General features: G+C 47.9%; 1 protein-coding gene across 1 annotated transcript in view; it reads left to right on the top strand.

The window, feature by feature from the left end:
• nectin1b (nectin cell adhesion molecule 1b) overlaps positions 1–27,811 on the top strand; it is a 74,112-nt gene that overhangs the window by 30,283 nt on the left and 16,018 nt on the right. The window contains exons 2-4 of the mRNA XM_084466367.1: positions 24,092–24,457; positions 26,984–27,283; positions 27,706–27,807. Of these exons, the coding sequence (XP_084322493.1) occupies positions 24,092–24,457; positions 26,984–27,283; positions 27,706–27,807 (768 nt within the window). The remainder of the gene's footprint in view (positions 1–24,091; positions 24,458–26,983; positions 27,284–27,705; positions 27,808–27,811) is intronic.

The raw sequence follows: 27,811 nt of genomic DNA, 5'->3' as shown, positions 1-27,811 counted from the left end.
TTTCTTATCGCATTCCTGACTTGATGTCACCTTGACGGCACACATTATGTAATAACAACGTTTACCCATATATAACGCATTGTATTAAGGACATCTGGCCTAATGATGGGCTAAACCATTTATGGGGAGGTTGGGGGGAAATGGGGTAAACACACACACACACACACACACACACTGTAAGGCACACACACACACACACACTGTCACGTACACAAAATTGTCAAACATAATAACAGCAGTGCCAACACACAAAATGTCAACCACACAAACAACCCTACACAGAAACACAGAAACACACACCACACACGTGCACACGTACACATGCTTCCAATCCGTTTTTGGTTTGTTTCCAAAGGGGAGAGGCAAGCACAGGGGAACATGTCAGCTTTTCTCCATGAAAGATTCATGGTCTACAGTTCTCCTGTTCGCCTCTCCTGAGCTCCTGTCCTCGTCTCTCATCCGGCCCTCTCTGCTGCGCTCTCTCCTTCTCTACCGTTAACCTCTCTCCGCTTCTGCTCTCCTTCTATTTTATCTAATTTTACCTCAATCCTCTTGTCCTCTCTATAGCCCTCCCATCTCTGTCCCTCTCTCCTGCTTTCTCTCCGCCTCTCCTCTCTGCTGCTCTCTCTCTCCTCTCCTGCTTTCTCTCCGCCTCTCCTCTCTGCTGCTTTCTCTCTCCTCTCCTGCTTTCCCTCTGCCTCTCCTCTCTGCTGCTTGCTCTCTCCTCTCCTGCTTTCTCTCATCCTCTCCTCTCTGCTGCTCTCTCTCTCTTCTTCTCCTACTTTCAGTCCCCTATCTGGAAAACTGGTATCTGGAGGATATTTCGCATTTCGCCTGGGAATGCTTCAAGTAGCAGTGACCTTCCACAATACACAGAGAAAATAACCCATCTCATGCTTTGGAGGGAACACGTTTCAATCTCCTACTCCACTCCGTGTATTCATGTTTGACCACTGCCCTCGACACTGCAGTCTCCCCCTCGTGTGTGCGTTTTGCAAGTGAACGTTGCCTGCATTTAGTTTGAAAAAGGAACAGCAAGGAGATATGTGAGTGTTGTTGTCATTGAGCGTCCTGCCAGGGCGTTGGGTTTCGGCCGCCACCGGTTCACCCCCCCCACTAGAGCAGAGCAGACAAGAGTGGTCAATATCACCCATGATGCTCCTGGGTCGAGAGAGACATCACTAGGTCCCCCAAGGTCACACAGCGACCCTGAGGCGTCTTGGCGGCTAAACTAGACAGACACGCAGTCACAAGCGTTCTTCTCATGTATTCCGCTCAGTAAAATGCTTGGATTTCTAGATAAGATTGTCATACCTTATAAAAAAACAAGTTCTTTATTCATTTATCCTTGAGGGGAAATACAGGCGCAGCAGAGCAGATTGACAGCATTGAGACATACTTTGTAAAGGGCACAAGTGAGCCACGGCCAACCCAAATGAGAAGGGACTACACTCAGCCTCACCGCCATACAGTAAGCAAAGTGATTCAAATGCGACAGATAGGCCTGTCGCGATAAGCAATAAATCAATTAATCGCACGATAAATTTAAATGAGACGATAATTTTGCCGTCCGTGATAAATAAGCTTTTTTTCATTTTCTTTTTTGTCGTGTCTCTCTCTATCAAAGAGACCGGATGACAAGAGTTTTCACTCCGGAGCATCGGTCTCGACAGACCCCGCTCGCTTCCTTGGTCTAATTAGGAGATAACCCTCGAGTCGTGTCAGTCACTGGTCAGCCGCATGGTCTCTGTGTGGGCAGGCAGAGCCCTGGAGTTACACAGAGTCAGAGCCCGTCTATACGCCCGTCTTCCGCGCGTCTTCCTAGACATTCTCTGCCAGAGTGCAGCATGAGAGCCCTGTGAGGAGTAGCAAGCCAGAGAAAACGCTAGTTGAGATTTGGAGGAATGAAAAACAAAGATGGAATTGGTTTCAAAGCCGCATGCGACAGCTGCCATGTGGGAGCACTTTGGGTTCAAACCGAATGACCGTGGTGAACCACTTAACCTGTGCGAGCCGGTATATCACATTTGTTGAAAAACGGTAGAAACTAAACGCGCCAATACAACAAACATGCATCTGCACCTAAAGCATAATCATCCGATGCAGTTTTCCCAGCTGCGAAAAAAAAATACAACAGATCATGGGACGTCTCCGTCTTCAGTCCACAATCACTGGGGCGTTTAGTCAACAAACAAAGTACAAACAGGACAGTTCAAATGGCGCGCACTCACTGACAGTTGTAGTTCGCTTCATGTAGTTTTATTTCAATTTTATTGATTGTTTTTGGTTGTTTTGTTTATTTATTTTGGATATTTAAAATGTCTGCCAGTTCCAGTGTTAAATATTCTTTAGAAATAACAGTTTATTGATCTTTGAAAGGTTGTACTTGCATTATTATGCCATTATCATTATATTAGTTGAAAAAGGTCTCAAAACGGCAATATTATCGCTTATTGCAATAATTTCTGGGACAATTTATCGCCCAGCAAAATTTGTTATCGTGACAGGCCTAGCGACAGAGTGCTTAAGTATAATGCATTAGAGACATCAATGGCCTTGATGGTTATGGCAGATATTGCTTTCAAATTCCTATGGCTATGTGTTGCCATATATCCATATGATAAAAGACATGATAAAATAAAACACTTGTTTTGTTCACTGTATTGGTTAGCGTGACAAGATTGCCTGTACATTGAGTCTTAGACCTACACTTAATTTGTCCTAGATGACCTGTAATCCCTCCCTTAAGCAGTTGAGACTCTACAAACCGGTTTACTGGATCTCCAACCGGACTGAGCCAGTGGAATTGGATGACCTCATCTCTCATCACAGCAGACCATTTCTAATATACAATTTCCTTATAGTCTAACTGGTGTAAATGTTTCAGTTCTCCAAACCTGTTTCAAAATCAAAATATGTCCAGGGTAGCAAACTAACAATTATTTTCAATGTTAAGTAATCTTTATTGCTTTAGTGATTAACGGTAAGTAATAATTTGAGCTATATTTAAATAGATGAGAATGTCCGTCGTTACAATCCCTATTTAGCAGAGCCAAAAGTGACGTTGAATGATGTGGCTTTGTCTTGACAAGCAGCCAAGAAAAACTAAAGTACTCATGTTGTAATCAGACGCAGTGAAAGGCAAATAACCATTTCCCCTTTCGGAAGCAGTAAGCTGCTCAAGTTTTGTACAAAAATTGATAAACAACTACAACTATTAATTGATTATCACAAAGTACTGAACAATGAAACATCTCATCTAATGGGGGGGTACTTCAGTGCAACCTGATCAAAGAGGTTGTTTAATTGCACAATGCTTTGCACGTTTAATGTCGTCTGCATTCAGTAGTTATTTCATTTTATACTATCAGTGGTCCTTCAATGAGATCATTTCGACCTGTCGTTTATCCATATCAGAGTCCACAGCCACACCAGAGTATGTGGATATCGGTTTGAAACCAGGCCAAACCAGGTAGAGGTGTCGGATAACAGGCCTCATACAAAGATCTGGTTTCAAAGAAACACATCAATCCCATTAGATATTAAAAACCTTGCCCTCTGTTCCTTTGACGTATAGATTCATGTTACGTGGTGCTGTTGTGTGGTGCTGTTACCCTGAGCCAGCAGAGGTGTGGCCTATTGGATCAGCGCTCTGTGTTTCTGGACAGAACAGCGAGACACAAACAAACAGGACCTGGGAGGACAGTGTACAGGATTATAAAGATATTCAGTTGATGGGGCGGGGCGTCCGTCCTGAGTGGTCCAACCTGCTCGACCGACAAACTGTCTGATTTGCTGTGCGCATCAAGGCAGAGGTTCAGTTACTGCTTCATGAACGCCACAAACCGGCTCTAGGGGTGTGGGCCCATTTGAGTGGTTAGTGATGGTTAAGAGGAAATATCAAATGTTCAGATTCAAGATTCAATTTGCCTGACTTGGTCGGGAAGGACCTCTGAATAGATTTTCTTCATTTGAACAAATGTAAAATGGTTCCCACCTTTATCCGTGGTTGATATATAATGTCCGTATGAGATAAATGTATTTTTCTGCATTAATTGTAACCACCCCCTCGGTCAAGGCTACCTTCAGCCCAGCTGTGACTAATCAAAATGGCGTATTCACAACCGGTTCCCTCAGTGATTAGTTTACACAGGAAAAAAAAGAGTTCAGTATAAGACATGATGGCACAAGTCCCCAGCACGTCTGCAATGCCCTGTCATAATAAGGAACATGGCAGACAAACAATGACAGTATTCATCACCGAGATGCACCATGTTCCTGTTGTGGGGCAGAAACCACGGTAACCAGGTGCAACAGGGGCGTCGTGACTACATTGACACATTGTGTAACGAGATAACGCAAGATAGCGGCATCGGTTGTACCAAAGCAAAAGTTGCCACAAAGGTCTAAGGCCCCCAAACTCACTTTCCCACGGTTGGCGTCAAACTAATTTGTGGGCATGTTTGTTTACCCTGCATTTACAGCCCTGGTTATGGCGATAATGATCGGGAGAGAAACGTGTTATCACCGACGGGTTTCAACATATTCTGTGACTGCTGTTTGAGTTATGGGAGCTAAGGCTGTAAACCCTAAACAGCTTGCTCCTCACTTGTTATTTCTGTGTGCGCAGAAGGAGAAAATCCTGCTCTGTGAACTCGTTGGCTGTGGTGCTCGGCTCGCTTCAGGCTAAAACTCCTCTGACACCCCTTATTTAAACACGCCAGTGCGGAGCTGTGGAAAAGCCAGAGTTACCTTCTGCGCCTTTTTTTTCTCTCTCTCTTCTCTTGCCCCATTTCACTGGGTTCTCGTTGCAGCACAACGTGACTCGGGTTCCTGATCAGAACTGCTAAGAGGAGACGTCGAGGGCATTATGGATAAAAATGTTGTGTTACGGAGCAAAGATGTGCCATTTCCTTTGTCTGTCCCTTCGCCTTTGACCGGAAACTCGACTGATCCCGACTCAGCTGAGCTCTGCAGACGACATATTTCAGTGGCTCAGTTTTTTTTCTGTGGGCATGTGAGCGGTGGGCTGGTTCTGAGGAGGCTCTTTGTGTGATAAGCATGCAGAGGTTATGGCATCTCACCCCCGCCCCCCCCCCCCCCCCCCCCATCCACCCTCTCCGGCCTCGTCGGTATAGCATTACGTCGCCTTGCAAGAAAACACCGAAAACAGTCAATTGCCCATTTGCTTTTCACACCCTAAGTCCTCTTGTGGTGAACTACGCCGGGGCCACGACATTTGTGTGAGGGGCCGGGGGTCCCCCGCATTGTAATCCAGAGCAGAGGGGTGTGGAGGGAGATCGGAGAGAGGTGTGATGACACCCACGTCAGGGCCCCCTGCCTGGGAGAGCGAACGCAGCCCCGTAATTAGAATCTCACCGACACATCCAGGGGAGACTTGGCAACACATCGCAGGTGCGAGAGAAAGAGCATGCCAAAGGTGTTGTGGCGTAGATCTCACTGGAGACGCGTTTACTGTAAATACCCCCTGCCGTGTTGTGTTTTTACCCCGTGTAACAAAAGCCCCCACATTGGAAGGGTTTACAATAATACTCTTTAAGGAAGGAGAGAAAAAAAAAGTAAAGGACCACCCCTGTTACCTCGCGTTGGCTCGCTGCACACACACACACACACACACACACACACACGCACACGCACGCACACAGAAACACAGAGGCTTTTTGTTTAGATTGACCAGTGAAGCAGAGTTCTCTGGAGCCAGCCCGCCCCCGCCCCCCCCCCCCCCTCCCTCCCTCCCTCCCTGCTGTGGGACGCTGATTCATTTGGCGGCGGTGGCGAGGTAAAACCGCGTCCCTGCCGGTCAGGAGGCCGTGGCGCTTGACGCCCGTCGTCCCCGCCCCCCGCCGTCCCCTGTTTGTGTTGAAACATTAGCAGCTGGCCCCTCGGACCCTCAGGGGCCACTGTGTGCCGACATCCTGAAGACACTTCAGGTGTCCAGCCGAGTGTGTCGGTGTGTTCGGGGGGAGGGGGGGGGGGTGTTGGGCGGGTGTGTGTGGGTGGGAGTGCACAGGAGTGCACAGGTGATCCGCGCCTGATACTGAGGTCGAGAGACATAAGGCGACATAAGGCCGTGTGCCCCCCGGTGGCCCCCTCCCCTCCTCCTCCTCCTCCTCCTCCTCCTCGCTCGTACACCCGCCCGCTCTCGTCTTGGCCGCTCTGCGTTGGCAGAAAGAGCCACAAACAACCTTGAAGCGACGACTCGTCACAGATCGTCAGCCAAGCGAGCGGAGAGGAGGGGGGGGGGGGGGGGGGGGGTGGGGGAGCAGGCAGAGGTGTGGGAAAGAGGAGTGTCTCTCGCGGCTTGTCCAGCCTTGCTCTTTCTCTCTCTCACTCTCTCTTTCTCCCTGTCTTTGTATCTCTCTCGCTCTTTACCTGTCTCTCTCTCCGCTCCCCTCTCCTTTCTGCTTCTCTCTTTATTTCTCTCTCTTTCTCTCGCTCTCTCTTGCTCTCTAACTGTCTCTCTCCCCCCTCTCTGTTCTAGCCTCTCTCTTTATTTCTCTCTGCCTGTCTCTCTCGGCCTCTCTCTCCCCTCTCTTATTCTGTCTCTCTTTATTTGTATCACTCTTTCTCTCTCTCTCTCTCGCTGTGTTTATCTATGTGTCTATCCCCTTCTCTCTGTTTATCTATGTGTCTCTCTCTTGCATGGGAGTGGCAGCACATTAACAACCGACTGCCCCCCCCCCACACACACACTCAGCACCGAGACGCCTTACCGCCCCAGCCCCAAAATGTCTGCCTCTGCCGCGCAGTGAGCACCCAGTGCACCGGCCTGTATTAGTAGTATTAGTATTTCTGGGGTTTCTACTTTCTGGAAATAAGTGGCGGTTGATGAGCAGTCGTGTGCAGAAAGCTGAGCTTGATGCGGGGGGGTTTCTGCTTGGTTGGCTCCCGGAGAGAGAGAGGGGTAGGGCTTTGTCAGCTGGCTTCCTCTAAACTGGGTCACGACAAGGTTCACTTTGGTGCTGCGCACTGAGTCTGCTTGTAGCTTGGAAATGGCCGTATAAATATTTAACTGTTTTTTTTTGTTCTATTTTCTTCTCATCCAACCCCCCTCCCTCGCTCTTCCTCCCACCGAACAACAACAGGATTAAAGGAAACTATTCATTTGTATTCCTGTAGAACGTGAAAATAAGCAACATTATAATTGCCTTGGGAACGGTAATTGCCAAAGAACTGTTGGTTTTAGGAATAATAATACAGTAGACATTGGTAAATGGCATAAAAAGGAAAAGTGCCCATTCCCCTTGGGGAACTATTGTTTGTGCTCATTGTCGGACAAAATATGTAGTTAAGTCTGAATGCGTCACGTATTCATGTTTATTGGTTAATTTGTTTTATTCTGTAAACTAAACAGACATTTTAATAAGCTATTTGTGTTTGGAAATGTTGTACGCAGACCTGAAGCCACCAAGCATTCACTTGTTCATGGTCAAGTCAAAGGAAGAACTGCAATTTAGAAACATTTAAGAATCTGCTAAGAATATGGTATTATCCAATACTTTCCTTACAAACCTTATTTTCTTTACAAAGCTCTTCTTCTTTTAGGCTTTATCAAATGTGACAGATCTTAAGAAAAAAAGGATGACTTGATTTTCTGGTGTTTCTACGGGCATGTGCCTACAGGAGAAATGGGAATTGGGTAAGGCATACACATTTGTAGGACTTGTGTGTAGTGTAAGTATAAGTGTATAAGTGTATCTTATACATCAAAATGGTGTCACTCAATCCCATACACCCAGTTTTGGGTGTATGGGAGAGTTTACATTATAATTCTTATTTTCACCCCATTGGAATCTTTTCCGTCTTTATTCTTGGATCTGTTTGAGGTCTAAACAGATAAACAGATTCCCCTTCCATTCCCCACTTATTAATTTACATTCCAGGCGGTGACACAGGTTGAATGTTTGACCGTTGCATTACTGGTGAGCCATTTCATCTGCTAAGTTATCCCTTTAATGTGGCAGATGCTAATACACAGCCTTCTGTGAGGGTGGCCTTACAGTAAATCATCCCGACGAAGGAAAATGCCTCATTGTGTATCCTTATTTTAATATAGGTCTGTAAACAGACCCAGCAGCGCCATTACATTGTACCATGAATCACAATTGGACAGCCACCCACAGAGTTCACTCCTAGTTGTCCTCAACACCAGTTGTTGGGCATGGGTTTCCCTGTAATTAACGCTCTAATGCAATGGCAAAATGTGAAAAAAAAAAAAAAAAAAGCCGGCCGTGTGTCGCAGGAACCCATCAACAGGATTAATGGAGATTATTTCCAATAGGAATGCACCTGCCATGCCTCCACACTCTATATTTCTCCCAGGCCCATGTCGTCCCCCCCTGCGCTCAGCCAGGAGCCTTATTCCAGGACCCAATCACAATATGGACGTGTCTGGGGGGACCGACCGGGCCCCTGCCTTGGTTAGGAAATGCAATTTAGTGAATTGTCGCGACACACGTCATTGGCTCTGTTTACACTGTGGGCCGGTCCCGCACGGGGCCGGGGCTGTTCCCGCACGAGGGGCCTGGGCTGTGGGTGGGGCTGGGGCTGGGGCTGGGGCTGTGGCTTGGGTGGTGGAGCGGTGGAGCGAGGGGGGCGGCCCCAGGGGGAACTCTTGGCAATGTGTGAGTTTAGAGATTGTGAAGTAAATGCAGGATTTGTCCCGTGATATAACACGGGCAACGCCGTACACAAACAATGGAGCTCAGGAGAGGGGAATGGACCAGTAGGTCTGAGGAGCCATTTATCCGCCAGCTGACCCCAACACCACTGTGTTTATGCTACTGTCATACTTTTTATGATGTGCCACATTTGTGCTTTTATGATTTATGATTCTGTATTTTCTTATATGTTTAGGCTACACTCAAACAATTTCATACACGATCAAGTATCATAGGAAAATGAAAGGGAAAAGGGGCTATATTATACGATACACAACTCCATCTAATATCCCGGTGGCAGAGTTTTCTCCCATCTTCCATTTTTCCCCTTTGAATGCTTTATTTTCGTTCTATTATTTATTTTCCAACCTGTTCCCCGGCAAAGAAGATTGGCGTTGGTGTTCGTATGATTGCACTGAAATAAGAGACAGTGTGTTTGAGTATAGATTAACCCCCCACCAGAGGCAACCCTCAAGGCACTATGCAGGGAATGCAATACAATATCTGTCACATCGGCGCTGGTCTCGCCGCTTCCTCCAACATAGCCTGAAGTTCACACCTGCCTGGGAAAGTGCAGTGTTATCAGTTTTCACCCTCACCCTCACTTTTTGATTGGAACAATGAGCCCAATTATTCTGTCTTTGAAAAACACAACAAAAACATCAACAACAATGATGAACCTCTCCCTCTGAATTGACAGCAGACACCCACAAGCTGCTTCGTATGATCACAGATCCCAATGGCATGTATAATATATGTATCGCCGTGTTCAGTATTTCCTGGTCTTCATTCAAATTTGTTTATTGCTATGTAGTGTGTTGTTTTGTGATGTGTTGTGAACAAAATCCAAGCAAATAAGAGTCTGAAATATAGCCGGAGACGCTTCCACTTGGCACCGGTGACCCTGGCCTTAAATATTATTTATATGCAAGGAAGTTTAATAAGTAAGCGTTTTGCGATTGGCATCACAGACCAGGATATCAGTGTTTTTAAAAAGACACAGCAAGGCGTCACGCTGAATCGCTGAGGGCTGACCGAGGTCAGGGGCTCAAAGCGTTGCTGAAATCCACCAACCTGCGAGAAACCGAAAGCTACTGCGGCGGATAAAAGAGCAGATAAGGGGTGTTGAAACCGCGCTTAGATATATTTTTCATGGAATGCGCCCATCGCTCTAGTCTTAGCCCCAGGGGTGAAGCCATAGGATTAGGTTTCATTTTATAGATTTTTGTCAGATAAAGTGTCAACGAAAGATGAGCCGTCTCTCTTTTGTGCAACAGCGAGAGGAGGAGAGGAAGAGGAGAGGAGGAGAGGAGGGGCTGGGAATGGAAACGTCAGGTGTGCCCAGGACCTGGTATCTCAGACTCGCCATCGTCCAAACTTCACTCAGAGTAAATTGAAATGTCAATTTCTGGATTATGGTTGCAGGGAATGTGATGTGCCATCACAAGGTATGATATTCTCTCGTAAGAGAAAAACAGGGTTGCCAGTGAGAGAAAATGGATGACCTCGGGTAACATATCTGGAGAGACTTCATCTTTACTTCAAACACCGCCTTAATGAGCTATAATCCGTCGGTAAATCTTCAGCAGACAGCCGAGACTTTAAAGCAATTTTTTTTTACCGGGATTAGAGGGAAAACAGGCAGGAAGATGTGTGCGGCTGGATGACATCACTTTCGTGTTTGCTTTTAGCTAATTCTTCAATTCTAGGTGTTTAGGTACAGCATTGACGTACCTATACAATCAACTGCTTTGTTTATCAATGGCTTCAGTGTGTTTGATTGGATAATTGAAGGAAAATAAATGAGGTAGTGATGTGCAAGGCACCAATATCATCAACCTTTAGTCAACGTTTAAGGAGTTTGGGTATGCGGCCGCTGATCATCTATGGTATTTGTTATTATATTTGGTAGCAACTATAGCAAAGCTTAGGTGCAGTGAAGAGCTCCAACTCCCCCATATTCTTCATAAACTGATGGGAGGAAGCGAAAGCGGAGGAGTTATCCATATTGCTTACAGTGTATACTCGCACCGCGTCGATATTAAGCGATTTGATCCAAATCAAAGGGTGGGAATGGAGGCGGTCGATGCGAGCCCTAGCTCCTGCAGGAAGTACAGGTGAAAAGGGTAGGTGGGGCTAGGTGGCGTCTTTGTGAATCGAAGCGGCACAGGTCCAGGTGGTTGATTGGCGGTGTAATAGAGCCATTGATTCCTGGGCCAATACAGGCCCCACCCATCCACCCATCCACCACCATCCCTTGCCGCTGCCATAGACGACTTGCTCCCGGGCGACGGTGACAGGTGTCTGGCTCGATACGGGTTCCACCTCCCTGACCTTAAAGCTTTTAATCAGCTCGGTCAGGGAGCTTGTCAATCCTGTCAAACCACGGGTCGGCCCCCGCCGTACAGCCACAGGCCACAGAGAGGCCCGGCCCACGGGGGGTCAGCAACCCCCCCACGGCTCCCCTGCCAACAAGCCTAGCGGGAGAGGAGAATGAGTACACAACCCGCGCAGCCGACCCGTTCCCTGGACGGAAGGCGGGGGTGCAGTACTCCTCGAAACATGTCCGCACATTTTTTTTAAATGAGAGCAAATTCACCCAGAGCGATTTCACCCAGGGATAATGTCTGTTTGTCGCCTGAAAAGCTCACTGTATGGGGGAGGGCGGGGGTGAGCCGGCGAACCGGGAGGAGGAGGAGGGCAACGAGGAGATATTATTTTTTCCTTTTATAATCACGACAAATGCTTTCTGATTGGGCGGAACCCCCGATGAAAGAGTGGTGTGGGGTTTGTATGCGACCTAATTGAGTTGTTGCATGTCTCCCCATGCCCGTCTCCCGGTCTGGCGTTGCCTCTGATCAATAGTAATGCACCATCACGGAGCGTTGTGTATATATAGCTCTCATCAGAGGCCCCGTCGACGGAATCTGTTCCCTTCTCTCCGGCTAATTTCACTCAGCATCTTAACTGCGTTTCGAGTCAGGATTGGTGAAGTCTGAAGTTTAACTGCAGAATATATTTTTTACTCTGAGGGTAATTACGCTGCTGGTTTGATTGCAGTTAATAGCGCAAGCTGTCAGAAAAGCACTCACTGAGCAGTAGCAATGTGGCTTCCCTGAAATTGCATTGAACTGCACAATTATCTCTAGACACTGGCAGATCTGTGCACCGTTACTCCATCCGGACGTATCCAGCTAGCTGGTGCTCTGGGCGAAGCCGGAAATTGAGAAATACGCTTGTTGCGTATCAGATTAGGTCATGTTTTAACAAAGGTAAGAAAAGAGCAATTCTACAGCTATCTAGCGGTATGCCGGTGGGTTTTACGACCTCTGATTAACGGGTGTTTCTGCGTGCCTCCGATGGCAGCCCACCCACAGCCGTGGTTTTCAAATAAAATCCCAACAAACCAATTAGGTTTCTGACTGTCTCTCAGTCAGCCCTCACATTTGCTGCATCTGCTTCGTCCTCTTCTCTGAAGCGTCCTGTTATCCTTCCTCTTGTGTTGCTTCAAGGGCCTTGGAGTGGTCCCAGTCCAGGGTTCTGGGACCTGGCTCTGGGTGCCGGGTCTATTAAGTCAATACACTTTGTTAGACTTCTAACCGAGTGGTGGAGACGGCAGAAACCCATACCGCCCTGCCTCAGCCTTCGCTCCGTACTTTTCCCCTCGCTGCGGCTTTGTGGTTCCATACCAGCGTCTCCAAGCCTGTTGCTTTCCCCCGTACCGACCAATAGGAAACTTTGAGGCTGAGGTCCTGTTTTTTCTTCTTGGTCTTTTTCTTTTTTTTTTATCCACTCAAGTGTAACCACCGAATGTTCCCATCCAGCAGGAAAAATATATTATGTTGATGTCGCAACACACATCAGATGTGTAGGATGAACTGACATACTTGTCAGTGGTGGAATTAAGCTTTATTAAATTTTTTTGGGCGAAGGTTATTAAAAACAGATTGTTACCTAAATCCTATCGCAGTCAAGTGTTCTCGAAAGACAAAGTCGCCTTACGATGTCAAAACAGAAAGTAGATATTTAGATGCTGTCGACGGTTCAGAATATATTCTGGCGTAGGTGGGACACGGGACCATTAATGGAATACCAAGATGGCAACAGTTCCGCTTCGCAGGAGAAGGCAAAGGTAAGATTCGCCCCGCGATGAGGTCACGGTTGGGGAAAGGCAATGCAGGATCACAGCTGGAGAGCACATGCAGTAGAAATTAACCCAGCACAGAGATGTGGTACAGTACAGAGAGATGTGGTGGTCAGCATTCCAACAGTTCTTTGTGTATGTGTGTGCTTGTGTGTGTGTGTGTGTGTGTGTGTGTGTGTGTGTGTGTGCGTTCCCCTCGGATCCCCTAGGAAAGATAGTCTGTGGTCATGGTTTAGGAAATGGTTCAACCCTGGTCCCAGTGTGCTGCCCAGAACGGCCAGCTTCCAGAGATCTGGTTCAGACCAGAAGACACATGAAAAGAACTGGAGCCTTGGCAGTGGTCCTGGTACAACATTCATGTTTAAACACTTAAGTGTTTCCCAAGCCATTTCTACCATATGTTGGCATCAATCAAAAGCAAAATACGTGTCATATTACTTCTAAAGAACAGTAGTGCTCTTTGTCCCTTTGTCTTGTTAGGGAGACATATATAACTGAAATAAAATGCAGGCTGAATGGATATGATGAAGACATATAAAGGGCTGAAGGCTAGGTGCATAGATATTGATTTGTGCATGGCGCATTTAATGGAAACAAAAGGCATGTTATGTGTGTCGACTTGTGGACAGCTTTACAGCATGACACACAACATTACAGAGTTAGGATTTAAGTGTAACGCTATCCAGTCTTTTTACCATAAAGGATAATACGAGGGGATTACATTGAGGATGCACGAATGCTCATGATCATCACATAACCGTCTGACTAGGGAGCTCAAAGGTGTGGACACCTTGAAAATAGCCCCGAGAAAAATTACCAACAGAGGACCCTTTATCAACGGCAGATACTAAATGGAAGCGAATGAGCTTCACATGAAAGCAAGTTGAATTCCTCCCAATGAGGTTCAAAGAATTAGTGCCTAATAACGTCATCCTGAACTAATGGTCTGAGTCTATGTTGTTCAGTCAACGTAATGGATCGGAACATTACATGGCTTAGAAGACCGACCGACTAGGGATCGGCACTGGCCAAGAAAGCGAGTCGCAGAGAACCTATTGGCTGGTACCAGCCCCATCCAACCAGGATGCTTTCGGCCCTACTTCCTTTTCCGTGATGATTCCAGCGGTATTGTGCCGACGCCTTTCAGTGGGTCTATTTTTCCGCTCGCTGCGATGGTTGGGCTACTCTATGGAAAGGCTCGCCTGGCACACACTAAGTGTTGTTGTTAATTGATAGCGGACGGCCCACTGCCCACTCCAGCTGGAGTGTGAATTCCCTCTCCCACATGCTAATGGGTCTACTGCACAACAGCCTCCCTCTCCGGTCCTGCCGAGGAGAAATGTCTCGCTCGCGCTTTCACAACAACAAGCCAAGCAGCCCCTGCTGTCCTGTTTACATCCCCCTCCACAATTAGAGATGCACTTTGATGACGGCCCCTTCTTTTCAACGTCTATTTCTTCTTCTTCTGTTTTCCTCCTCCCTCTGTGCATCTTTAAAAATGTATGACACGCACATTAATTTCGTTTCAAGTGATCTATGGAGCCCGCAGCCCACATAAAGATGCAGAAATCCCTGTAAGGAGACTCCCAAGTTTCTCTAATCAAATATTGATTGTGTGCTCTTTCTCTCGACATAATACGCCCCTAGTCGTGCAAGGGTTTGTGTTGCTTATGTGCTGCGAGACCCCTGGGTCTCCGTGTCTGCAGTTTGCCCGTAAGGCGTCCACCAGACTCTGTAACTAAATAAATAAATAGTTTGCTAGCTGTGGAAGTAAAGGTCAGAGTGGGTCAGAGATGTCAGATAAAATATTTTGTGCTCTTGTGGAATTTCTAATGGTTGCATCCGGTGACACCATCCACCCACCCCTATCTTTATCATCGCGTGAGATGCCCCCCAAGTCATGAAACTCAAGTGCTCTTGTTGCGTTCACAAGCCTGTGATTCATAAATCCAACCGACTTTTCGCCTTGTTTTCACAGATTTCAGATGTGTTTCGACTTTCCTCCCCAAAATGCTGGCCGCAGCCCTGCACCTTAATTACATGGAACTGTTGAGTGTCTGTACTTCATGGACGACTTATCTTCAGTTGTGGACAATAGAACAGATGGTGTGAGAGCAGGATTTGCCATGCATGGCTGTCCACTGCCACAGACTTTTTCAGTACTTCTTGGCAGGATTTTAGAAAGCATTTCATGCCGCATTTGCTGAACGCTTTCAGGAGACGTACGAGGAACAGCGGTGACGTGGCTTCGGCCGAGACAACACCCCCGTCATAAACACCCCCCCGCCCCCGTAAGCACTGCTTTGAGACAGTCCAGGGTGTTATGGAGTAGACACACTGTGACAGTGTGTGTATGCTGCCTCGACACACACCCACAAAATGGGTCCTTTTTTAAGGACATGGAGCAGACTCATCCTCAGCAGCTATTCCTGAGTTTTGTATGATGGCATAATGCATGAGTCAGGTAAACGGCTTTTCACAAGAACACACTTAAATGGCTTCAAGCTGTAACTTAAATGCTCCGGTTGGGAAGCGTTTCAATGTGACTTCAAGTGTTAGGTGGTGGTAGCGGTAGTGGTAGTGAAAGCACTGGTTCTTGTTCCCGATTGTAAATTATAAATACACGCCTCTCTCCTTTCTTTTGGAAGGCATGGAGCGCTCACAAAGCAGACGACAGTGGATTTGTATTCAGAGTGTGTCGGCCGCGGTGCTAGGACGTAGTTGTGAGGACAGAGTTTTCTGTGGTGGTGGAGGTGGGAGGGCCACTGTAACACCCCCTCTTTCCTAGACTTTAATACCCTGAGTGCTGTAATCTGGGCGCCATTTCCGACCCCTCACATGTCACTTTCTCTCTCCCCCCCCCCCCACACCACCACCACCACCCCCCCCGAAATCCTCTTCATTGCATTTATGAAAAACCCAATCCTCCCCCTACGCACACACACAGACAGAGACACAGAGACACACACACACACACACACATACACACGCAGGCATACACTCTAGCTTTCTCTCTCTCTCACACACACACACACACACACACACACACACACACACACAACCCCCTGCATCCGCAACACACCCAACCCCACAGTTCCTCTGCCTCTCCGTTATGGCAGGCCGTCTCGGACCATAATGCATCAGTACCCAGCATGCCCTTGGTCGTTGTTATTTATTGATCAGCACTCAGCTATTAAGACGTTGAGCGGCTGCTCAGGGCGGGTCGGGGAATCCTTCTGGATCATTCAACATGCGACCTCGTTCTCCCGCCTTGCCGCTAACTGCTAACCTAGCAGAACCTGGCAGAACAGATACATGCAATATTAATATTAATATTAGTAGGAGGAGCATATCAAAAATAACATCAATGCTAACATCACTATGATAACAATAAAAAAAATGTCTATTAAGTTATTAACCTGATTAAAAATACTATTAATAATAATTATTAATAATTTATAATAATGGCTTAGATGTTTATCAGTCTGAAACATAAGGTTGTTATTATTTGACATAGGATAAAGGGATGTCTTTTAGTATAAAGAATACACTAGGGGGTAAATGAACAGACTCAACATATGGGCTAACACACATCCTAATCACACAGGGGTTATTATTATTAAGGTCATTCATATTATGTAACAGTCCTCAGTCCAGCACGGTGACCCGCAGCCTGTCCTGACCCGATAGTCTGTATCGGTTTCACCTGAGTTTCTGTCAGTTGTAATGAAACTTCCCCTGGTGTTTGAACCGGCAGACGAGCTTTCATTGGTCATTAGGGGGGGGATTTTCCCTGCTGTTTACCTGCATTCTGCTATCGGCTGTCTCGTATCAGTGCTGATGTCATGCAGCCATCCGGTCAGGTAACATCAACACTGTGTTTGTTTAGTTTGTTCAGTGCCGTCGAACCGAAACTCTGCTCCAGCCTGTTTGGATAAGCTGGAGGCAGAGTTTAGAGTCAGCTCTCTCTCTCTGTGATATTGTGTTTACACTTGATATGTGCTGTTGAGCCTCTCACTCCCATTCTCTCGCTCCCGCCTCGCTCTCATTCAATCTCCCTATCGCTCTTATTATTCCCTCTCTCTCTTGGCCTCTCTATACCCCCACCTCTGGGTACCCCCCTCCCTTACTCCCTCTCCCTCCCCTCTCTATTTTCTATCTCTTTCTTATTGTCTCTCCACCCAGCTCTCTGTATTTCTCGCTCCCTCTTTGTCTGTCTGTATGTGTCTGTAGGTCTGCCTGTCTGTAGGTCTCCTTCTCTTCCCCCAAGCTCTCTGTCTGTCTCTGTATAGCACAACTAAAATCCCTGATTATTAGGAGACTAATGGCCTAGAATCAAAAACATTAATTATGGAAAATCCATGCACACTATTGCTTTCATAACCATCTCTTCTTACAGTCCTGGTGTGTGTTTTTTGTTAAAGGTGAAATCAGAACCCGCATTATAATTTCAGGCGTTCCACATAAAACACGAACTGGAGATTTTCACAAGCAAACCGGATTTGTTGTGGTTATTTTCTGTGCTCATTCAAGGGTGAATCATTAACAGGCTAGAAAGTAAATAAATAAATAAAAGAATAGAAAATAATATAGACAAGATCATAAAGCAAAGCCAGAGGGTTCCCCTGTCATTTAAAACGCCTTTGTGCTGCCTGAGGATAGGGTCTGTGTGGGTGGGTGGGTTCGCATGCCGCAGAAATACAGTAGGTGCACTGAAATCCACCGAGGGGTGGGTCGGAGGTACACGCTTTGCTAGGTGCAAAAAAAACTAACGTTTCACTAGCCTCGGTGCAATAACACGCCCGGCACAAAACCCAGCGATAGAATAATCCACCCTCCATCCCAGTGCGGTTGCGACTAGCTGGAACAGAGCCCCGGCACGATACATTTCCCCGATAATCGTTAAGTTTTACAGCCCAGCAGATGTTGCTGAATAAAGGAGTTTCTGTTCGAACAAATGCAACAGGAACAACAATCCAAGCTTCAAATTCAAACCAGATAGAGTGGGAAACTGGGAGCAGTGGGTACGAACCATCTGTTGCAGCCACGGCGTTCCCCCCCCACCGCCCGCCTCGCCACGCTTTGTTTAGAGCGGGAAAATGTAGGTAGCGACCAGCTCAGAACGCCACACGGCTGTTTACCCGCGGGAAGAAAACTGAGACCGACGGTGACTCACGCAACAGCTAAACAATGAACGGGGACCACTTGATAACACATTCACACACCAGTCACACTGTGTTCCCAAAGTAGCCCTTACAAAGTACTTCCTAACAAAACTGTGGAGGAAGTGAGTGAACGCCATTTGCGTTGTTCTCCGTTTGCAAGGTAGGAGCACGGACCGCCGTGGACGGCAAGAATGGAATGCGCCCGCTGCCTACTCGTTAATTGAAGTGTTCCGTTAATGGAAGCCACCGGCGCGGTTCAAACGGCTTTCACTCATCACTCGTCTCGCGGCTGTCGGTAATAGCATTAGGGCTGTCTCTGGGAGATTGTGTCCATTGTGTTGGGGCCGTCAAGAAGCGCAGCGCAGAGATAGTGTGGAGGGAGAGGGAGGGAGAGAGAGAGAGAGAAAAGCAGGCCTACACTGATACATTATGCTGCACAATGCCATGTGCGTTTGTTCTCGTGTGTGTCTTAAGGGTGAATGTGCATAGGTGTGTGCATGCGTTTCTGTATCTTGGCCCATCCCTCTGGATATGAGTGTGTGTGCAAGTGTAGTGTGTGCATCTGTATGCAAGTGCACGCTTGCCACTTTTGTGTGCATGTGTGTGCATGAGTGTTTGTGTGTCTGTGGTTGTTTCAATGAGTGTGTGTGTGCGTGTATAGTATATGCATCAGTACGTCAGGGTTATGTGTGTGCCCACAACAAGCGTGTATGCATTGCTGCATGCATGAACAACGTCCCTCCCCCCCTATCCTCGCCCGCTCACCACCCGTGTGTGTGTGTGTGTGTGTGTGTGTGTGTGTGTGTGTGTGTGTGTGTGTGTGTGTGTGTGTGTGTGTGTGTGTGTGTGTGTGTGTGTGTGTGTGTGTGTGTGTGTGTGTGATCGAGAAGTGGGGGCTTGCGTCCCCCACACTGGCGTGGGAACCAGTAGAACATTAAACAGCCATTATCCTTCGGCTCAATCCACACCAGATTTATCCCCAAGCCCACTTAAGCAACAGCCCAACACCATCACCGTCTTGCACATTCAGACACTCCCCCCCCCCCCCCCCCGCCACCCGCCCTCGACCGACTCGTGTACGCTGCACAGGGCGCAGAAGTTGGTAAAGTTATCGTCTAATCGTACATTAGGTATTGTTTAGAATGCTCCATCCCGGGGGTTTAGGGCTGCATGTGTGACCCTGTTATTGGCTCCTGTGGGAACATGCTGGAGAGGTGTGCTCACCACTCGCTCTGCCCGCAGAGAGCCGGTGGAGACAAGAAGCTGGTTGGCCGTTGGCCAGCGACGTTAAGATAAGGCTGTATGCCTGCAAATGTGTCTACTTGAGTTAAGGCTTTATTTCTACATCAAATGCTCAATTAGAGGCAATGAGGTCAAATAAGTTGAGATTTTCTTTAGCAATTGAAGACTGTAGATGTGGGCTTCAAATCAGTACATTAAAGGGAAGTAGAAGAGGAAAGTACTTGCGTGGTAAACCTTTTTAAAAAGATGAAAAAGTTCACATTTATGAAAGATTTTATGGAAATCTATGATGTTTCGCAATGATTCGTAGAAATCAAATGTAATGTTATAGTTGTACACTTGCTAAGCTATAACAGTTCTCCATACATGCTAACAAATTGCTAGGCTACATTTACCACTGCCCCAATCAATATTTGGTTCCAAGAGGGCCGAGAGTGGACACGTAGGTGCATAAATGTCATAACACGCTTGTGTTTAGTGGCGGCGTTGGTGGATGATTGATTCCTATTGATTCCTTAGCGGTATCTGGTGTGTCTGCTCGGTTTCGATGTTGATCAAACACACACTGCAACACTGTCGGGGGAGCAGATTACAGCCAGCGCCATGTTAAAGGTCCCTGGGAGACAACACATTCCTATCCGCTGCCCCCATCATCATAATGATGATAATAATAATAAAGGTGATATTCAGCATGTGTTTTATAGCAGAGGGGTTATTTGAGCTGCTGCCTAATGCGGCGTGCGGCTACGCTCCCTTGCTTAACGCACCGTATGCTAACAGCAGCTAGCACGCGTCCGTCCCTGTACACTCTGGGTCGTCCGTGTTCAGCCCCATTTCCCCCCCCCCCCCCTCCCCCTTGCGCATTGCTGTCAGCCCCCAGAGATACAGATGGTACAACAGCTGTCGCCTCTGTATCCCAAGTACTCAGCTCACCTGGTAGAGACAGTATCTTCTGGACAGAACATCCTACACGAAAAACTGCTAGAAAGAACCTTCCAGATTCTCTTTCAGATAGAACCTTCCAGACCGAACATTCTGCAATCCCTCTCTTTTTTTTTTAAATTAATTGCTAGTTTGGTGTTCTTTTCTGTCTGTCTCTCTGTCTTTCGGTGTCTCTCTCTCTCTCTGTCTCTATGTGTCTCTCGTCCTCCACTGGTAACTCTGAAGTCTCTGTATGATCTCCAGGTGTATCAAACCATGACCACCTGCCTCACTCACTCACACACCCCAGTCACCTGCATGTCAGTTGGAGAACAAAGCTACAGCAGCAACAAACACCAGCAGCAGCTGCTGGCCTCAAGGCCTCTACACAATATGACACCTCTCTCTCTCTCTCTCTCTCTCTCTCTCTCTCTCTCTCTCTCTCTCTCTCTCTCTCTACCATTCCCTTTTCTCTTTCTCGACTTCGCCTTCTCATCGCTCTTTTCCTGAATAACTCCTCCAGTCTGTAACTACACGTCTGCTGCGGGCCCCCTCGCTGCCGGTAGGGTACCCCTCCAGGGAGCCACCAGTAGCCCCCCCGTAGAGCCAAGGCGGGCTGGGGGGGGACGGGGTCAGTGGAGTTGACAGTGTAATTGTACCAATGATCCCAAAGGTCTTCTTTTGCGTGGGTGGCTGTTTGTTTGGTTTATTTATACGAACAAGAGGAGTGAGGAGGAAGGGAGAGGAGTTGGGAGGGAGGGAGAGATGAGGGGAGATGAGAGGATCAGGAGGAAGGGTGGGAGGGAGGAGGAGGGGAGAGGAGAAGAGGATGAAAAGGATGGAGGTGGAGGAGGTGGATGAGGGAGGGAGGGAGAAGAAGGGGAAGAGATGCAGTCATTCTGACCGCCAGCCACGGCTGGTATTGTTTCAGTGTTCCGGGGAATAATATCTGGCCAGGGGTACATCCATTCCATCCCTCGCTGTCTCTCTTCTACTTCCACACCGCCTACTCCGCCCTCCCGCTTGGTTTTGATTCAAGATTAAACCATAACTGCGGTTGTCGTGCAGCAAATTGCACGACCGGGCGGGTGGGGCAGGGGGGGGGGGGATGCGGTAAGAACCCCCAATACAATACAAAAAGGAAAAAAAAACACATCAGGCACCGCGGTACAGCTGCTGCCCGAGGTGATCCGGCCACGTTAACGCGAGTGCGGAGCCCCCCTGCTGAGCACATGGACGCAGGTGGCGCCAGGGTGGGGGGGGGTGGGGGGGCTGTGGATCAGGCAACCCGTCCTTCCTGTCAGAGCGTATTAGAGAATCAATCTGTCATCCCAGTGACACACAAAGTTTGACAGCCACCTAGACACAAAGCGGGGGGCTACTTGGTGGGAGTGGGGGTTGGGGGGGGTAAGATTGCCGGGGGGGGGGGGGGGTGGGGGGGTTGGAGCAGCACTCAGGACGCTGAAAAGGTTGTCTTAGCCGTTGTTGTTTTTTCCACCGCGTTTACTGTTGACAGCGTGTGTGCGGAGGGGGGTGGGGTGAGCGAGCAGGAGAGGGCGAGATGCGAAGGTTATAAATTGGCAGGCTGCTGTTGCCCTGCATTACCGCACAGTACTCCCACACTGACAGCTTATGCAGGGGGAAAAACAACCCACACACACGCACACACACACACACACACACACACCTGTATGAGGCGAGGAGGAGGAGAGAACAGGCCCATGGGTTCCCGAACAGCTTGGTTTTGTGCAGAGCCTGTCGGAGGCAGCTGGCTCCTAAATGTATGTAAGACAAGATAAGGAAATGTATGATAAAGATAAACGCTGTTAATCCCGGATGGGAAATTAGGTCTTATGAATGCAGGTGAGCTTCGCCTGCTCTCCTCGTAGACCGCGAGCGCTGATGTGTTTCGTGTTACCTTGCAGAGTTTGGTTATTGTTGTAGATTGGAGCATCCACAGTACTGCAGATTGGATCATAGATACATCCTCTCAGCCGTCGTAAAGACAGTTTTATCTGTTTGCCGTGTTGATAATCCCTCACTTTCAGCCAGGCCCTGCTGATAGAGATGCTACACACACACACACACACACACACACACACACACACAGATGTCACAACACCACAAAATACACACCACACTAGCACGCATGCACACACACACACACACATACACACACACCGTACACGCACACACACACGCACGCACACACAGACCATGACACACACACACACACACACACACACACACACACACACACACACACACTCGCTGGAGGCCAGTGCTTATTTCCTCCCTGTGTTTATGGACTTGATCCCCTCACTGGTTTTATGAGTCCTCTGTGACTACTAGAGGGATGTTGGTTCAGTTCTCTGTTGGTTTCCTTGCAGAGATAATTACGGTCACCACCGCCATGGTCGCTAGTGCAACCACAGTGGGGGGGTTGTTAGACCAAGACAGGATGTGACGTCATCATGCCTCACCTGCACACGGGTGATAAATCGTGAGAAGTTAACAATGGCACGACCAGGAAGTAGACAGATATGTTTACTCCCACACACCCCCTTCCTCTCTGTCTGTGTAGTTTTACACTCAGACTCGTATTAATTACCCCGCCTGTGTTGCTGAACGGACCACGTTTATGCTGCACCTCTCCAGCAGACCTAATACGCTTTTGTGTTTAATGCCTCACATCCACCCTGACAGGCTAACAAACAAACGCACGCAGTTTAGGCGGTCGCGTGGAACTCGCTCAAGGACATATAGGACTGGAGGAGCCCAGGGATTTGAACCAGCAACCTCTCCGGAGCGGCCGCCCCGCGTCTAAGTCGCTATGGGAGCCGCCGACTCAGGGCAGGAGGGACAACTCCCATGCCCCCAAAGCGCTCCTGCCCTGCGGCATTCGCTCTGGAAAGTGGCTGGTTCCCAAACACTTAGAGACCCCCAGGAGGGAGGCTAGGGGGGGGCCTTGAATAAGAGCAGGCATGTCCTGCACTATCAAGACGATCCGATAGGGCGTAACACCCCTGAGGTAAAAACCCTGTAGGCCAATATGGACACAGGAGAGCCGGGAGCCTTTACATCGGCCTGCTTAAGCAGAGGTCAGTGTATGCATGAAAGGGCATCCCAAAGGAGACATTTACAGACGGCCGTTCTTCTTCTAATTGACCTTTACGGGGGGGGGGGGACTCCCTGCGGGCGCACACGCTGCCCATCCATTGAGTAATTGTGGCGGCTCTTGTGTGGTTAATTCAGTGTGTTGGCCACACATGGGCCCCACTGTGTTTCTTTCTTAATAGGTGCTCCAGGCGGCCGCTGAAGTATTTGGGACTAAAAAAGTAATTAAAGTCTGAGTCGGGCAGCCAGGTTGGTGCTCAGGAGAAGGAGAAGATGGGAGGTCTGGCTCCGGCCCACTGGCCTTGTTCTCCTTCATTAGAGATGCATTGTTTCCTCCGCCCCGCCCTCCTCATCGGAGGCACACAAAGAGAGGCCTGTGTGGACGTGCCAATTATGTTAATAACTACTACTACTACCACAATGCACTGCTTCCTCACAACTTTACACACTGAGGCGTTCCAACGGGGCTATGGGGGGTGCCTGCGTGGAATACGGGGTGAGCCCGTGTGTGTATGTGCGCGCGCGCGCGCGCGTGTGTGTGTGTGTGTGCATGTCTTGTGTGCGTGTGCGTGTCAGCGATGGGAGTCAGAGCACGTGCGAGCGGGGACGCTCCGTGCACGTCATACCGAGCAGCGCAATTGACTTGTTTACTTTCAGCGCACGGTGTCCTTATCGACTGCCTCGCTCGGCCTTGGATGTCTGTGGCTCACAATTAATTGCTTCTTCTTCTATCTTGTCCCTCTCCTTCTTCCATCTTTTTCTTCTTCTTCTTCTTCTTCTTCTTCTTCTTCCTCTTCGTCTTCCTCTTCCTCTTCGTGCAGCGGGCGCGGGCCAGATGGTGCAGATGGACTCTGTGAAGTCGGGCTTCGTGGGCTCCCAGGTGGAGCTGAGCTGCATCTTCGTCAACAGCAACCCGCCCGTCAAGATCTCCCAGGTGACCTGGCAGAAGGTGACCAACAGCACCAAGCAGAACCTGGCCATCGCCAACCCGGCGCTGGGCATCTCGGTGCTGGCGCCCTTCAAGGAGCGCGTGTCCTTCAAGCAGGACCTGAAGCAGACCCCGTCCCTGGAGGACACCACCATCGTGTTCTCCAACCTGAGGCTGTCAGACGACGCCGCCTACATCTGCGAGTACACCACCTTCCCCGCGGGGAACCGGGAGAACATGGTCAACCTCAGTGTGTTCGGTGAGTGAGGCGTCACTCCAGAGTGGTTTCTTAATTCTGGAATATCAACGAGTGTGTAATGGCTGCCTGCAATGCCCATAATGGTTTTTATCAATGACTGACTAGCAATTGCTGTGTTATCAATTCCTTTATTGTCAATGACTGCATTATTAGTATCGGTTTTATTGATGCCTGTATAATCAATGACCATACAACGATATTGATACCTGTATTTATGTACCAGCGAACATCGACTCGGTTCTCAGAAACGTTCACCAAATCGTCTTAATATTGAATGGTTTTCACTCTGCGGAACAACAAACAGAAGAGTTAGGGTTAGTTTTGTTCAATTGTGTCACACTTTTGTTTTTTATTAGCGTTACATATTAAAATGGAGAACCAAAATACACCAAAATGAGTTATTTTGAAAGATAAACATGTCAAAGCTGTTCATAATGACTGGGGACTCAGCAGTACAGCACCTAATGCCATCTACGCAACAGAAAGCCTGGTCCTCTTACTTTGTTTTAATTATGAAACTTGGCAACAACTTTTGTTTCATTTATTTCATCTACATTTAGTGATTTAACCAAAGCTTTCATCCGAAGCGACTTTAATACTGAGTGCATCAAAGCATGTCAATTAAAAAATGTTGTCGCTACAAAGAAAAATAGTAGACACTGCACAACCTAGTTTCTAATAAATAAGTGACTGGAAAGAGTACAGAGTAGCAACAATAGGTTTGTATAAACTCAACAGGTTAGTATATATAATAATAATTATAATAGTTTTATTTTGTATGGCACTTTTCAAAGTACTCAAGCCACTGAACAGCAAGAATATTATTGCACTAATAAAAACTGTCAAATAGCAGCATGGATCATTTAGACTGAAATTGTAACAATTATATATATATATGGTATATATATTATAAGTGGGAGTCATTGCACAATAGTTACTAAGATATGTCTACATCCTAGCACAGTGCATTCTAAATTCAACACAAGAACGCCAGCAACAGGACTGTTTAATATTTCAGGCTGGTCCGATGTTCTTTGAATAGAGAGAGAGAGATTCTTCCAGCCTTTCAGCTTTGAGAGGCTTGTGTGCTCCTCCTCATTAGAGATCTAACCAGACGAGGAGAGTCCAGTTTGTTTCCTATTCAGACCGAGTACTAAGACACGCTCTCTGAGCTACCCCCTCCGCGTCTTAAAGAGCTTCGGTCTCTGAACCCTGAGCTTTGGATCTGAGCCCTGTGTACTCGGCCCCGCACCCCGACCGTGGGCGTCTTCTGCTGGGGCCCGCCACCTCTCCATAACTCAACCCGGCAACAGACCCGGCTCATATCTAGGGGCCACGCCCACTGGAGCCTGCTTAACGGCGCCGTCCGGCAGAAGTCAAAAGGCACTTTCTAAAGTTTTTTAATTTTTTTTGAGGCATCTTGATTAAACTGGAGGTTTGGGTGGGACACATCTTTTTAAACTGTGGCAGGGTTTGTCGTGGTGGCTTTAGTCAAGAGTATAGTTGTAGTATAGTTTAAAAAACCTAAGCTAGCTGTCAATCACCGTGCTATGAGTTCCAGTTGACGTTATTACACAGACATCTTGTCAGTTTAATGTCAGTTTAAACACGTGTCTTCACTATTTGTCATACCGTATACTAGAAGTAAGCACAAATACATTATTTGGTACGAATATAGTAATTCAACCCTAGTTAATTAAATTTGGACCTAAGGGAGTTAGTTTTTCCTTTTGTGCGATCTTAAGCCTGCTTTTTAATGTGCTAGGAGCACTCTGCTAATTGGGAGCACAACACGGATTGGTGCATTTAGGTTGTTGAGTGGTCTCTGCTTCTGTGTGGAGGCGTTTAGATTTGTTTTGATGGGGGTGAAAAAGGCAAAATGGGCCTATATTTGAATCACCACTGAAATTGTTTTCAAAATCAAAAAATCGAGTTATTTACTTTAATTTGCTTCAAATTACTGTTATCGTCTGAAGCAGACCCCCGACGCTAGGTGAAGTTAAGATGATTATACGCCCGGCATGAAACCTGAATAAATAAGAAAGCAAGCAAATGTATAGTTAGATTCAGAACCGGGGGAGGAATCTAACTAGACATTTGCTTCGTTCTGTTCTGAAGAGAGAAAGCTGTGATGTGTTTCGGTGCAGATGTCAACAAACATTTCAGCCACCCTTAAAGGGGGGGACACCGTAAATATGTCCATGTGATTAAAGGTTACCAAGGTGTGCACTAGGCATCAGAAAATGAAGTTCCATGAAATCCATTGCAATCCCGCCTTTATGGATTTCCTTCCATTCGTCAAACCTATTTAACGGGAGGTGTATATTTTCGCTTTATAAACAACTTTGCGATATATATCCGCACACTTTCCGACACTTTCCTGACAAGATATTTCGGCAAGAGTGTAGCAAACGCATCCCATCTGTGATACGTCCTGCTCAGTTTAGGTTTTCAGATCCTTCTTCGTCCCTCTTAACGAAATCCTCCCGTTTCAACCCCCACCCCCCTGCCCCTCCACCCCCACAGCCCGGCCCATGACCCGCTTGTCCCTGACCTCGCCCACCATCGTGGCGCGCGCCCAGAGCCGCAAGACCACCGTGGCGACGTGCGTATCGGCCAACGGCAAGCCCACCAGCGTGATCAAGTGGGACACCCTGCTGAAGGGCGAGGCCGACTTCAAAGAGACGCGCAACGCCAACGGCACGGTGACGGTGCGCAGCAACTACATGGTGACGCCCAGCAGCAAGATGCACAAGATGAGGCTGACGTGCATCGTGAGGTACCGCAGCGAGCACATCACCGACAGCGTCGTGCTCAATGTCCAGTGTAAGTCTCTCGCCCTCTCCGGCCTCAATGGACTAAAAACACTAGAAACTTTTCTTTTTTTTGTTTTTTCCCCGATATGGCTTCTAGTGTTGTAGTGTTGTTGTGTTTTTCTGCCGTGTCTCCACCGTCTCCACTGCCCGTGAACCGTGAACCGTGAAAACAACTGCGCTACGCCACGGCACCTTTTTTTTTCTCAATTGTTTTTATCTTTTATTTCCCTGTTTTGTTGTGAGCTGTCAGCCGTCAACAGTGTTTTGTGTCGATGCCCGGATAAATATTTATGGTTTTCTCTTCTGCGTTTTTTTCTTTTCTTTTCGCTCGCTGTTTATATTCTTCGGATAAGACGTCCCATTTAACCCCCCCCCCCCCCCCCCCCCGCAGTGTGTGTCCCGGCTCTCACGGTGGGCATTGTCTCTTTGCAGACGAACCTGAGGTGACCATCGAGGGCTTCGACGGCAACTGGTACCTCAACCGCCAGGACGTCAAGCTGACCTGCAACGCCAACGCCAACCCTCCCGTCACCATCTA

This window comes from Micromesistius poutassou (genome assembly GCF_964030765.1).
Source record: "Micromesistius poutassou genome assembly, chromosome: 4".
Lineage (NCBI taxonomy): Eukaryota > Metazoa > Chordata > Actinopteri > Gadiformes > Gadidae > Micromesistius > Micromesistius poutassou.
Note: the sequence above shows the minus strand (reverse complement) of the source record. Positions and strands in the feature narration are given on the sequence as shown.